General features: G+C 45.5%; 1 protein-coding gene across 4 annotated transcripts in view; it reads left to right on the top strand.

Moving 5' to 3' along the window:
• CCDC60 (coiled-coil domain containing 60) overlaps positions 1–8,701 on the top strand; it is a 157,917-nt gene extending 149,216 nt beyond the window's left edge. For 2 of the 4 annotated variants that reach the window (XM_070627121.1, XM_070627122.1), the window contains 5 exons: positions 1,432–1,494; positions 2,174–2,296; positions 4,508–4,639; positions 6,223–6,412; positions 8,276–8,701. In XM_070627121.1, the coding sequence (XP_070483222.1) occupies positions 1,432–1,494; positions 2,174–2,296; positions 4,508–4,639; positions 6,223–6,412; positions 8,276–8,377 (610 nt within the window). In that variant the 3' untranslated portion in view covers positions 8,378–8,701. The remainder of the gene's footprint in view (positions 1–1,431; positions 1,495–2,173; positions 2,297–4,507; positions 4,640–6,222; positions 6,413–8,275) is intronic. The other 2 variants (XM_070627124.1, XM_070627123.1) reach the window with 1 other exon arrangement.
• The last annotated feature ends 5,474 nt before the right edge of the window (positions 8,702–14,175 follow it).

Here is a 14,175-nt window from a genome sequence, read left to right as displayed (position 1 = left end):
ACCATAATTTTGGATTAGTGTCAAGTGTGAATGATTTTTCAAAATATCTCCCATAATTGTAATGTGATCTGCAAATTCCTGTGATTTCCATTTCTTTTAAGGGTTAGTTAAAATAAAGATGTAAGCTTTTTTCCCTATCCACATTCATGGACTTCTTGAATCTTGCCCACGGTTAAGAATCATTGGTCTAGTGGGAGAGTCATGCATTTGTCAGGTAATCCCACAGAGTTAGCCATATAATCATGACTATGGAATGTGTACTGAAGGAGAAGGATGGAGGATTTAGTGTATGTTGAGCACCAGGGTCCTTACCACAACTGAGTTTAACATTCAAGCTAAGACCTGAAGAAAAAAAGAAGAATTAGTTAGCCTATGACTGGGGAAGGTACAAACAGTGCGCCAAGCAGAGGGAATAGCATGTGCAAAGGGTCTGAGACAGGAGGAAGTTTAGAGGCACTGAGCAAAGACCAGCATGGCTGAAACTCAAGGAGGGCCAAGGGAAGGGAAGACTGAGAAAATCAAAAGGGGCTTTTGTTATTTATTTCTGTTTGTTTATCACAGCTAATAACATTACTTCCCTCACCTCCCACCTCCTCCCTGAGTCACAGTGTCAGCTCTAGGAAAGAAGAGAGCCATCTATAGGAAGAAGGTCAAAGCCAAACATGCTCTCCAAAAGAATTCATCTGCAGGGGTTGAGGCAGCTAGATGGAATCCAAACACACCAGCCCACACCTGGAAAGGGTCAAAGAGCATGAGGACCTGATTGATCACAGATGAAGAAAGCATGATCCAGAGTAGAGTTGCTTGCCTAGGGACCGGGAGGTGGCGGTGTGAGGGTCTGGGCTCTGAACCCAGCTCTATCTGCCTCCCAAGTCAAGCGAAATGCGTGTTCAGCTCTAGGATCCAGTTTAGAGAAGAGAATCCTTGAAAGAAGTCTGGGGTCAGGAACACCAAAGACAATGACTAGAAGGACTTAACCATGCCTTCACCAAATCTATACCCAGCCCTGTACTAAGTGCTGAAGGGTGTAGAGGGGAGGATGGAAGGGTCCACAATAAACTTATCCTCCAGAAGGAGAGACCAATTTTATACAAATGAAACTGAGATCCAGAAAATATGTCATCCTAACAATACGCAAAGGCCAGTGTTGGACTAGAAGAGTCAGAGCATGCAGAACTTGCTGTGCCCATTAAACAGGGGAGGATTTGAGTAGGTGGAAAAGAAACAAGGAGGACTCTCTGGGCAGGGTATGGTGGGAGCAAAGGCTAAGAGGCGGGAAAAATACACACTGAGTTCTGTGACTGGTGCCTTGATTAGAACCTCCTCCCTTACCTGAATCCCGGAGTTTAGTAGGTGCCAGCGGGGGCCCTAAAGGTGCCTTCTAATGAAAAGCAGGCTTCAGGCATTTGAAACCATCCCTTTGTGTTTCAGTGACAGATCCAGCAGTACAAGTGGAGAGAGTCACATTCAGCCAGTCCAAAAGAAGTCTAAAAGGTAGGCCACGTGGGCAATGGAAGGAGACGAGCAAGAGGGACAGTGATGGCCACACTCCATCTTCCCAGGGGTGTGGAAATAACCCAGTGCAGACCAGACTCCCCTGAAGCCATAGACACTGCTGAAGGACACGGGACTCCCAGGGCAGAGGGCTCATGGCCAAGATGCTGAGCAACAACACAGACAACGGGAAGAAATTCCTCCTCTGTGCCTCCGCTGGGCAAAGCATTCCATATTTATTATCTTGCTTATTCCTCAAAACCAGTCCTATGAGGTGGGAGCATCATCCCATTCTACAGAGAAGCACACTGAAATCTGGCCAGAGGAAATGTCTTGCCCCACCCACACAGCTAGGAAGTGGTGGTGCTGGAGCTGAAACCTGAATCTCCCGGCTCCAAATTCCGTCATCTCACTGTCTTTAACATTTGCTGGGCTCTCGTGACCAGAAGTCTCCCTGTGGGCTCATTTAATAAGGCCTGAACCACGAGCCTGATGTTGTTGAAGGAGATCTGTCCTTCCTACATCCAGGGGATTGCTGAGGGAGGCTACGGGTGAGGACGGAGAACTCAGGGGGTACAGGGAGTCCCCACTGCAGAGCCCCTTGGGGCCCAGGGAGGCCAGCCTCAAGGGTCTGTCCCTTGGCCCCAATCCCCCAAGCCCTTCGTATCTGTGTCTACAGCCGCACCAACCGTGACATCATCCACTCTAAGAGTGGGGTTTGTAACGCCATGAGGGTCAAGTTTTACAGCGTGGCCCAGGAGGCTGGCTTCTGTCTGCAGGACAAGATGGAAATCCTCATGAAGTAAGGGCATGCATATATCCATTTACTCAAAGACATTCATCTATGCGCCCACGCGATGCCAGGCACTGGAGCTACAGCAGGGAACAAGAAAGACTTGTTCCCTGCCCTCAGGGAGCTTATAGTCTCCTGAAAAATATGGGCAGACACACAATAAGTGAATTGATAAAATATATAGTTACAAATTATAATCATTGCTATGCAGGAAGAGAGCAGAGTGCTATGAGAGAGAGAGAAATCATGGGGACCTAACTTAGGTTGGGTAATCCAGGAAGACTTCTCTAAGGAGGTGACTTTAAGGCTGAGCCCTGAAGGATGAGGAGGAGCTGGTGGTGTGGTGAGAAGGTGGAAGGACATTCCAGGCAGCAGGAAAGGTGCATACAAAGTCCCAAGGCTGGAAGGGACATGGAAAATTTGAAGAGGAGGGAAAAGTGGTAGGTGACAGCTGGGTCATGCACAGCCATCAGTGTCATAATTAAGCCTTGGATCATGATTTTAAGAGCACCAGCAAGCCATGGGAAGCTGTTCTTTTCTATTCTGACAACGCAATAACTGCCTCCCTTCTCAGCCTACCCCTTCACTGCAGTGACCATTCACCCCAGTGAACTCATCCATTCATCACAGGCTGCATGATGAGCCTGTGCCCTCTCTCCCTCTCAGCGTGGATGGACTAGCTGATCCGGGCCACGGGTTCAAGGATGACATGCCCCTGCCTTTCAGGAGCTCCCAGTCTAGTGAGGGAGACAGACAAGTAAACAGGCAGTTACCACACAGGTTGTTGAAAGTCAATATGGGAGTAAGAAGGGGCCTAAGGGAACACAGAAAAAGGATGTCCTGCCTAGCCTCTGACAGCAATCAGAAAGGTCCTCCTGGAGGAAGCTACATTTTCAGTTTAATTAAAACAGATGAGGGGCCGGCCTAGTGGTGCAGCGGTTAAGTTCACAGGTTCCTCTTTTTGGCAGCCCGGTGTTCACTGGTTCAGATCCCTGGTGCGGACATGGCACCGCTTGGCAAAAGCTGGGCTGTGGTAGGCATCCCATATACAAAGTGGAGGAAGATGGGCATGGATGTTAGCTTAGGGCCAGTCTTCCTCAGCAAAAAAGAGGAGGATTAGCAGTAGTTAGCTCAGGGCTAATCTTCCTCAAGAAAAAAAAACAGATGATATTTCCAGGGCATTTACAATGTACCAGACACAGGTGTAAGAGCTTTGTATTCATTTATCACCTAGCCCTCACAACAATCCTATGGGTTAGGTGCTATTATTCAGACCCATTTTATAGGTAAGAAAAGTAGGCTTAGAGATGTCTCTTGTCAAATGTCATCCAGTGGTTGAGTAGTAAATGTGGAATTCAAACCCAGAGAATCACACAGGAAAAACAGGAGGGAAGGGAGTTCCAGGGAAAAGCAACAGGAAAGTCCCAGAGGCCAGAAGGGACACAGTGGGCCAGGAACTGCCAGTAGGCAGATGTGGCTGGGGCTTAGGTTATTTGCAAGGTAATCAGAGAGATAGACAGAGGCCAGATCATAAAAGGCTTTCCTAGCCCAGCTGTGGAGGTTGAACTTCATCTCAGAGACTTTGATCATGAGCCAAAGTATAAAATACTGGGAGAGAAGGGATGGGAAAGACAGAGAAGAAGCTGGAAAATGTTGTAGGGGCTGAATGATCCCTTGCAGGGCAAGTCACTCAGAGCACTATATGATAAGTAAAATGAAAAGCCATTGAAATTCATATATAGATGAGTGACATGGCTATATTTATAATATAAAGTCTCCTTGGAGAGATAGGACATATGCACGAAATGATAACAGGCGTGGGGAAGGGAGGAACCAACACGAGTTAAACACCTATTGTGTGTCTGGCACTAAGCTTGGCACTTTACACACATTATATCATTTAATCCCCACCTCTAAGGACTAGGAACCATTAGTATCCTCCATTTTACAAATGAGAAGGCTGTGTAAATGCAATCAAAAATAGGGAGAGAATGAGGGCTGATCTTTAAAACGTGCCTGGATTTAGCAAGAAAAGAGCGTTTCAGGACCTTGGAGAGAGCTGTGTCATTTTTGTGGCCAAAGCCAGATTGGAAATAAGAGTGGCTGAGGGGGTTATAGAAGGAAAAGGTGTTGAAGTCAGATCTCAAAGGGCAGCTAGGACGGCTAACGGAGAGGAGGGTCTGATTCTTCTTCCTCTTTCTCATATGACCTGTGATGCAGGCGCCAAGAAGAGAGAGGTCTCCAGAAGTTCCATTCTTTCAGCCTTGTCTCAAATTTTCAAAAGGATATAGCAAAAATGAGACATCAAGTCCCCGTGGTAAAAGGAGACGCAGAAGAAATTGCAGACCACTGGTAAAGACCCTGAGAGCCAGATAAGATGGTTCTTGAAGCGGGTGAAGGGAGGGCTGTTGTCACAAAATCACATTTGATCCCATTATCCTTCAAGACATAGAGAGACGTCACTCCAAAACTGTCCTTGGCTGCCGACAGGGCATCTCGGAAGCCTATATCTGGAGCACAGTCAGGCAAGAACTCTTCAGTTCTTGAACCACAGATAATTCAGCCTGCTGTGTTCTCCATATTTATCTTCTGCTTGATTCAGACTTGCAAATAAAAACTAACTCACAAGCCCCTATGGGAAACGCAGAATAGGCAAATTTACCTGAAAATTTTACAGATTCTGAGGTCTATGTCGTCATCACTATATTCCCCAAATAACTTAACCCCTTAATGATACAAAACCAGGCAGGCACATCCTAGGAGCACTGTGCCCCAGCACGGGGATGATAATAAGTACAACAAAAAGGCGCATGAATTGAGTAATTATTGGATGCCAGACACCACCCTAAGAAATTTTCACAAATTATCTATTTTATTCCCCCACAAAAATCCTGAAGGATACATATTAATCCCTACTTTACAAACAAGGTAATGTTAGGATTTAAATCCTGGTCTGACCCCAGACTCTACATTCATCTGCAATACAGAACTGAGTCTGATGAACTGTGATTTCACGAACTCCATCCTGGGAGGGAGAGTAAATCAAGATCTAAGAGGAAGAGGAGGAAGTCTGAAAATGTACCCAAAATCTCTTCCATGATTTTAATAAGGTGGAATGGGAGCTTATGAGGAGACATGAATATACATCACAAAATATAAAAGATAAAGCAGCATGAGTAGTCCAAGATGTATGGTGGATAATCAATTTCTCCTTCAAATTTTTCCACAATGGGTACATATATATTAGGGGGGAAATTCACCTTTTTTTTTTTTAAAGAGATGCTGTCTCTTGCCTTAATCCCTGATCACACCTGAACCATCTCCAGGTGAGAATCTATCTCGTTCCCACCATCTCAAGAATGGATTACCAAACTACACTGACATTCTGTTACAGCATTCAGAAAGGTTCTCAAAACCCACTGAGACACACAAAACCTGTGGGCCAAGCTTACTCACTGTCAGGGACATGGGAAATACACACACTTCTTCCTCCTCCTCCTCCATCTTATGTGTAAGAGCCTCTTGCACACTGGAAGGTATCCCACAGATGTCCTTCCTTCCCTGGTCTGATTAACTCTCAAAAGAGAAACTTCAGAATCATAATGTGCCTTCCTTTCTTCTAGCTTTTCACATTGGCTGCTTGATAGAAAAATCGTAAATGCATCTCTTTAAAGCATGCCCTTAATTTGTTTTTTTAATGAGATGTAAATCATGCTCCAGCTTTTACTGGAGCTTTTATTATTAAAAAATAAAAGACTTGCATGTTCTGTGGGCTGTTTACATTTATAATGGACAAAAGTCCCCCAGATAAAGGTGGATACTGTCCTGGAGACATCACATGCGTGGTAGAAAGACAGAGAGGGGATGGAGGCCTGAGCTGCCCGTACGCATCTCCCAGCTGCTTCCTAACTGGCCCACTCTTCTTGAAATTGGAGGTACTTTGATCTGCTGTCCAAACTCCCCGAGGATCTGAAGAATTTCCGCCCCGCCAAAAAGATCCTGGCAAAACTACAGAAGTTTGGGGAAAACCTGGACCTGAGGATCCGGCCCCACGTCCTCCTGAAGGTGCTGCAGGATCTGAGAATCTGGGAACTGTGCTCTCCAGACATTGCTGTGGCCATTGAGGTAACTACCACGTCCTTCCCCACACGATGCCTAGGGTGCCCTCGTTCCATCATCTGTCAACATCCAGGCCCTGTTTAAGTGCTGGGGCCACAATTCAAAACACACAAAGTCTCTGCCTTTATGGTGCTAATCATCTAATGGGGGGGATTGTCACATGACCTTGGCCATTCAACTCCAGGAGATATTGTATTCTTTGTAAATTCTGCCTTCTGGAAACTCAGGGGCTTCAGAGAGCCATAAATAAATGGGCACATGAATAAAATAGCTGGTAATCATAAAAAGGAGCACTCTATATCTGGCTACCAAAACTGTGGGCCATGGGGCATCGGCCTGGACCTCACCTGTGTGCTTGTTAGAAATGCTCCAAACCATAGCTACCAATGCAGAATCTACATTTAAATGAGGTCCCAGGTGATTTCTATGCAAGATAAAGTTTGAGGAGAACTGATTTAAGGTAAATGTAGAGGGGACTTATCTTAACTAGGGCAACTGGGCAAGGTGACTTTTAAGCTGAGACCTGAATGATGAAAAGATAGCACCACAAAGAAAAGAGGAAAGAGCAGGTCAGGAGAGAGAAGAGCATGTGCAAAGGCCCCAGAGCAAGAGACAAGTTGACTTATTGGAAGAACTCATTTGCAGCCTAGGTGTTTGGAAGGAAGGAAGCAAGGAGATGCATGCTTCCAAGGGCACTGAGGGGTCAGTTTGTGCAGACCTTTGAAGGTCAAGTTAAGGATTTAGGTCTTCATCTCAAGGGTGCTGAGGAGTCACTGAATGGTTTTCAATAGTGGTTTACCATCACCATCCACTCTAGAACTTCCTAGAACTTTCTAGAACTCTAGAAGTTCCTGGAGCATCTTTATCAACATATGGGAGGGAGGGGGAAAGCCTTTCACACTAAGGAGTTAAAAAATGTTAATAGAGTCACTTCCTTAACTTTATCAGATAGCACTTGTACATTTCAATAGGGCTTTCAATGCCTCAAGATAAAGAAGTGACTCAAATGGTGGAATTCTCAGGCCTCTTGATGTTTCATGCCAGGCTCTTCCACAGGTTGACTGGAGTGTGTATAGACGGGTGCAAGGTCAGGAGTGGGGGAAGGGAGGTGACCTTGTAGACAAATTCATATGTTCAGTCTCCACTCCCTGCATCTCATGAGACTCTTTCAGAAAAGACTCTGGTAGGCTAGTCCAAAACTAACTCTAAAGCAACTGTCCACCCCTCCGTGCCAGTTATGGGGTCTACTTTCCACCTGCCAGTTATGGGAACATAGAAGAAGCAATCTCTGAGTGGGTAAGAGGACAGAGGTAAGGAGGATCCCCCATTCTCTGAAGTGAGTTCATGGCCCTGGTTAGTAAATCTTGGCATGATCCTCTCCCAGTGAGAACGTCACAAAACTTCTGATAACCTGGATGTGAGGGTCTCTTAATCTAGATCCTATATGAAACTACATCTTGTATCTTCACCCTTTCCTGGAAGCAAGCCCATAGTTGTCATCAATTCTCAAAGGGGTCTATGAACCAAAAATGTTTAAAGACAAATTACTTTTTTAAAAGATATTAAGGAGTAGAAAAGAAAGGAAAATGCAGACAGCTGGGTTCTCTTGTTCTCTCCACATTTATTTGGGTCAATAGCGACAAGAAGGGGCTTAAAATTAGCCTGGTGAACCAGGAAGCTAGAAAGGGGTCTCTTTCTTGAGAGAACCACTCCAGCATGATGCTCCTTGCATTATGAATGCCTGAGTGGTTGGGGGCATCCTGGAGCCATGAGCCTCAATCACCAGTCTTCTGGGATCTTCGGAGCGGGTGAGGCATGGAGTCCAGCTTGCAGATCAAATCTGAGGCTGCCACTGTATTTGCCCTGCAGTTTGTGCGAGAACACATCATCCATATGCCCCAAGAGGATTATATCAACTGGCTGCAGAACCGGATCAACATCCCCATCCGGCCCCACAGTGCCCAGGTGTAGTCTAGGCCTGAGTCGATCGGCTACGCCAGTGGAGGAGGGCTAGTCTACACTGTGTTTCTGCCTCCTGCCTCTGTTTCTGCTTCCTGCCTACTCTCATGGATACTCACTATGATATAGTAGATCCATCTGGAGACTGACTTCTGGCAACAATCTAGAGGGAGATACTCCCAAATGGAAACTCCCCTCACCCTCACACCCCAGCCCCAACCTCCCAGTCTCTCTTCCTCATTGGTCCAGCCTGACTCTACCTACTTCCTCTCCAGATTCCTTCACCCTATTCCTCTTCCCCAAGTTCTGGATAATAAAATTGAACTGAACGTTTGATGTCTGGCTGGGAAAGAGTTGTAGATGTGCAATTTGGGCATGGTATTCATATCCTAATAATAACAGTCACCATTTATTAAGCTTTTGTTAGGCAATGAGCCCAGTGCTGGGTGGTATTATTGCCTGATAATATCATTTAAATCTCACAATAACTTGGTTAATTAGGTACTGATGCTATCTCCATTTCACACCAATGGAGCTAGAGTGTGTTTCTCAATTTTATATATATTGCCATGGAAGGATGGTTAGATAGATAGATGGTTGGTTGGATGGATGGATAGATAAGATGGATGGATGGATGGATGGATGGATGGATGGATGGACGGATGGATGGGTGGATGGATAGATGGTTGGATAGATGGATGGATGGATGGTTGGATGGATGGATGGATAGATAGGGCAGTTTCCCAACATGGCCAATGATGTGCAAGAAAATCTCAGCTTCAAGAGTCCTCATATACTTTCTGGTGGTCATGGTTGCATAAGCAAGCTTGATTGCTGAGTTGAATTAACAATTAAACAACTGGAGTTGATTTTCTGTTATGCCTGGATTATCAGAACACTCATATGGGCTGAGCCTCAACATCTCTCCATGATAATCCAGAAAGGGGAGAGGGGAGTTGAATTAACACTATTTTTCAGTCTAAGCAATATCTCACGCATCTGTTCACCTATTCAGTCACTTATTCACTCATTCAATGAATATTTATTGAGAGTCCAATATGCATCAACCAAGTTCTAGGTTCTGAGGATACAGCGATGACCAGAGCAGTCAAGGCCCCTGCACTCGTGGAGTTTACATGGAGACAGACAGGTCAGCAAAAGGTGATGGGGAGGGTGGAGGGACTGCCCAACATCACACATCTCTCCACATTTATACCATTTGTTTAGCATGATGCCTTGACAAGACATTGGGGTGTAAAGGTGAGACACAGTCTGTAAGAGTCTGCAAAAAAAAGAGACTCTAAACATCTCTGTGTTAAACAGAAATTTGGGTGGCAGTAGCAGAGAAGAAAGGAGGAATGCCAAAAGAGAAGAAGAAGAAGAAGGAAAAGCAGCCTGAGTAATACGAGAGGGAGGCAGGAGCTTTGGAGAAAACCAACCAGAGAAAAGTTCCCAGGGTGGGGCCAGCCAAAGGCTCTCTAAGAACTTGAGGAAAACCAACCCCTTCCACTTCATCACCTTAGACTTTCAGTAATTTCTGTCACACACACCCAGTGTCCTCTGTGAGTGATGTTTTGAGGAAACAAGAAAAAGAGGCTATGTTCTACATCGGGGCCTGCTTGGGGGCAAAGAAAGGGCTTTAGGGACTCAGAGCTGAATGAAATAGTTTAGTAGGAGCAGAAAGTCAGAAATAGACTACTATTACATGAGCTCCCTAGATTTATAGAAATCTCGAATGCACATTTTGGCTTCCCACTAGACACAGGATGGGGACTCTGCCAAATTAATATATGACTCATACATATCTCAATTGTCAGGTGACCAGCACAGCTGGCATTTAATTACACTAGAGGATCAGTGCAATGGTGACAAACTAAAGAAAGTACAAGGACATCCCAGGGGACATAGGGCGAGGGAGGCACAAACTCCTACCTGATATATCAGGACAGGCTTTCTAGAGAGGGTGATAATATCTGCAAGTTGAATAGGAGCCAGGGAGAGAAGGATAAGTAGGTGAGGAGAGCAGAGAGAATGTTCTGGGTAGAGAAAAGCACGTGCAAAGGCCCAGAGGCAAAAAGAAACGATGTCATTTTAGCGAGGAACTAAAATAACATGAATCTGGCTGGACTATAAGAATCAAATTGGCAGTGCAGGCCAGGGAAAGGGAGGAGGGAGGTAGAAGCAGATTTGTAGATGCCTTCTAGGCCATGTTATGAGATTTAGACCAACTTACTGGCAATAGGGAGCCATGGAAGGATTTTGAGCAGGTGAAGAATCAGATTTGCACTCAGAAAAAAGAAATAGCTACTGTGTGAACGCAAAGCAAGCAGCAAGGAGCTAAGATAAGGCTGCGTCAGTGATTGTGGGGAGAGCAATGGCAGTGGAGATGGGCAGACATTGAAAGGATATTTAAAAGGTAGAATCAGCCGAACTTGATGACCTCCAATCTAAGAATGGCGGGTTACAAGCAGGCGCAAAAGGCAGGAGTGCCAGGAATCACATTCAGTTTTCCAGCTTGGATCTCTTGGTGGATAATGGTGCCTTTAATGTACCAGGAGGAGAGGAAGAAAAGAAAGTTCAGAAGGAGAAGGTAAGGAGCTGTGTTTTGAGCATATCGAGTGGAAGATGCCTGTGCGCCGTGGATGGAGGATCCACAGGGGAGAGGGCTGCACTGGAGACAGAAACGTGACATCAACATCCCAGGGGCCACCATGGTTAAAGTAGGAAGCGGGAAGAGAGGCTAGACAAGGAGAGGAGAGAGAGGGGTTTGAGGACAGAATCTCAAAAGGCATCAAGCAGCCCACTCACAATCCAGCGCTGACAGAGGGACTGCTTTGTTCCAGACACTGCAAAAAATGCTTGACATATGTTGTGTACCTCATGTCATCCTGATGATCCTGCAAGGCAGGGCTCACCTGCTTTCCAGATGATGCAATGGAGCCTCCACAAGGTTGTGCTCTCATGTCCAGCTGACTCTGAATTTCCTCCTTTCCCCCACTGCTGCCCTCTGACCACCCCCCCTCACTATATAAGACAAGGAGGTCGCAAAAGTTATCTGACTTTTGGAATCATGCTCAAGGAAAGCTCTAATGCTGGGGCTTCCTGGCATTGTATTAACTTACATTTGCACTGCACTCCACAGTTTGCAAATAAAACAGCACTCCAGTATTATCTTATTCGATGCTCACAGCATCCCTCTGAGGTGGGTGTTGTTATAATTCCCATTTTATAAGTAAAGATACTGAAACTTAAGGTCATCTGCCAGCAACCACAAAGCCAGCAGGTGGCAGAGCCAAATCTAGATGGCGTCTGCCTTGGGCCGGGAAGATGCTGAAATCACAAGACTTACTCCGCCCTCCCGCTTGCCTCCTTCCGAGCCTATTTCTCAGAGCTGTAGCTCCATCTAGTGGTGTATCTTAGTATTACGCTCCCATCATGCTCGCTGGCAAAATAAACCTTCTCTGCCCAAAAAGCGGCAGGCATTAACAGCAGCAACAAGACCTACCCCGCTTCAGCAAGGAGTATTTATTCAAACTAGGGAAGATCTTTTCTACTAAAACAGACTGGGCACTAGAGAGAGACGATACATCACCTGCCAGCTCCCGGACTCAAAGAAGAGCCACAGGGAGAAGTAGTTTTGCTGTGAGCATCTTCATCAGAACCATAGGTGAGCACCTACCATGTGCCAAGCCTGTCCCAGGTGAGCAGGATCCACCGTCCCACTGCTCTGACCAAGCCGTCTGAGTGGGTATCATGAGAGTTTTTAAAACCACATGTGCCCTGGGGGAGCTTTTTCTGTAAAGGGGCAGATAGTAAATATCTGTTGCATATTCTTTTTACATATGTTAATTCTTTAAAAATATAAAAGCCATTCTTAGATTAGAGGAAATAGACTGCAGGCCAGATGTGGGCCATGGGCCATAGTTTGCTGACCCTCTGGAGTGTAAATTTAAGGACAGAAGGGAATTTTCTAATCTCCTGCAAAACAGAGACAAGGAGGGCTGGTGAAAATAATATGGTAAATATGTAGACAAAGGTTTTTTGCACTATTCATAATAGTTTTTGCCCCTTTTGTGGAAAAGGAATGTATGCATAGAGTATAAATTCTAACAGTGTAGAAGGACATATACTAAATAACCTTTCTTCCCCCTCCAAACCTCAGACCCTACTCCCATCTAGGAGGCAGTCTCGCCATGCCCAGTAGCTTGTATATCTTCCTGAGATACTCTGTGCATATACAAGCCAAAAAAAACTAAATTTAAAAGAAACGTTTATTTTGTACTTACTGTATGCCAGGCATTGTGCTAAGTGATTCACATGTTAATCTTAGTTTGTCCTGACAGCAGCTCTATGAGACAGGGAGAATGATTCATATTGATTAGAAAACAAATCCCGGAGGTAGCAACTGGGAGAAAGGAGCTAAGGGAGGGAGGGGTACAGTTTGGTGGGTGGGAGATGGGTGGGCAGCTCCTGGATGTTCATAGAATGTTTGAGCCAGGTGAGACCTTGTCATCTACCTGAGCTCAAGTATTCATTGAGTACCGACCATGTGCCAGGCCATGTGAGAGATGCCAGAGGTAAAAAAACAGAGACACCTAGACCCTATCCTCCAGGATCGTGCAGAAGGGTTCAATGGCAGTCCTATAGCATGGTGGTTAAGAGAGAAGTTTCTAGTGTCAGGTTGAGAAAGTTCATATCTTAATTATGCTCTCACTAGCTGCATGACCTTGGGAGATGTCTTCACTTCCGTCTTTCTCATCTGTAAAATGGGTATACCAATAGGAATCGAGGAGACAGTGTGTGTAAAGCATCCAGTTCACAGTAAGAACTCAACACGTGTTAGCTATGACAACAATGGTGGTGGCGACAGAGAAAGTGGTGCAGATGAAACACACAGAAAGCCACCAATCTGGCAACTCAAGGAAGGTGTATCAAGGTCAAGGAAGGTGTATCAGTCAATGTCATTAAACACAAGCAATAAATCTGATTCTGGCTAGTGTAACCCTGAGTCTTTACATTGCTGCCTTGAAGAACATAAACGCCTGATTGCCAAAGCCTGGGTCACATGACCACATCCAAGCTGCAAGAAGGGCTGAGAAAGCAAGTTCTGGCTTTGTTGACTTTTATAAAAGGAGGAAGAGTCATTTCTTAATGTTCAGGATTCCCAAAAAAAGAAAAAGGATTCAGATGCTAGCCACAAGAAAATAAGCAAAAGTGTCCTCTAGAGAAAGCTTCCTGGAATAAGGACCATCTTAGCTGAGCTGAAACCAATCCACATCCCATATTTTACCATTGAAGAAATGGAGACACAGGGAGGTGGACTTTTCCAAGACCACAAGCTCTGGGAGGAAGGGAGAGTAGAGCTGGGAATAGGGAGCAGTAAGGTACAGGAGGAGTCTCCAGAGGAGCCTTCCAACGACGCTGTGGGAGGAAGATGCTGAAAGTCTCAACCAGAAGTTGATGTTGGATGTAGAAGTGGTGGCAGCAGAGGATAATGGTGGACAACGATTTATCCCCAGGCCTGGGAAGAAGTTAGGATCCAGCATAGAATAGCATGTAATAAAGAAATGTCTGGTCTTTATCCCCAGTTCCTAGGAGGGAGCCTCTGAAGCCTTGGAAGTTCCCAAATGATAGGAGCATCTTTGTTATTTATGGTGGATTCCTTGGATCTCACTGAGTTTATGCAAATGAGGTGACCCACAGTGGGCCCCTAGGTAGTCTTAGATTGGGGGCTGGCCATACCAGAGAGATCGCCCATGTGATTAGAGAGTTGGGCTTTGGGTCATGTGAGATCAGTCTGTTCTCCTGCA

Source organism: Equus przewalskii, chromosome 7 (assembly GCF_037783145.1).
Source record: "Equus przewalskii isolate Varuska chromosome 7, EquPr2, whole genome shotgun sequence".
Classification (NCBI taxonomy): domain Eukaryota; kingdom Metazoa; phylum Chordata; class Mammalia; order Perissodactyla; family Equidae; genus Equus; species Equus przewalskii.
This window is presented reverse-complemented; position numbering and strand designations above follow the sequence as displayed.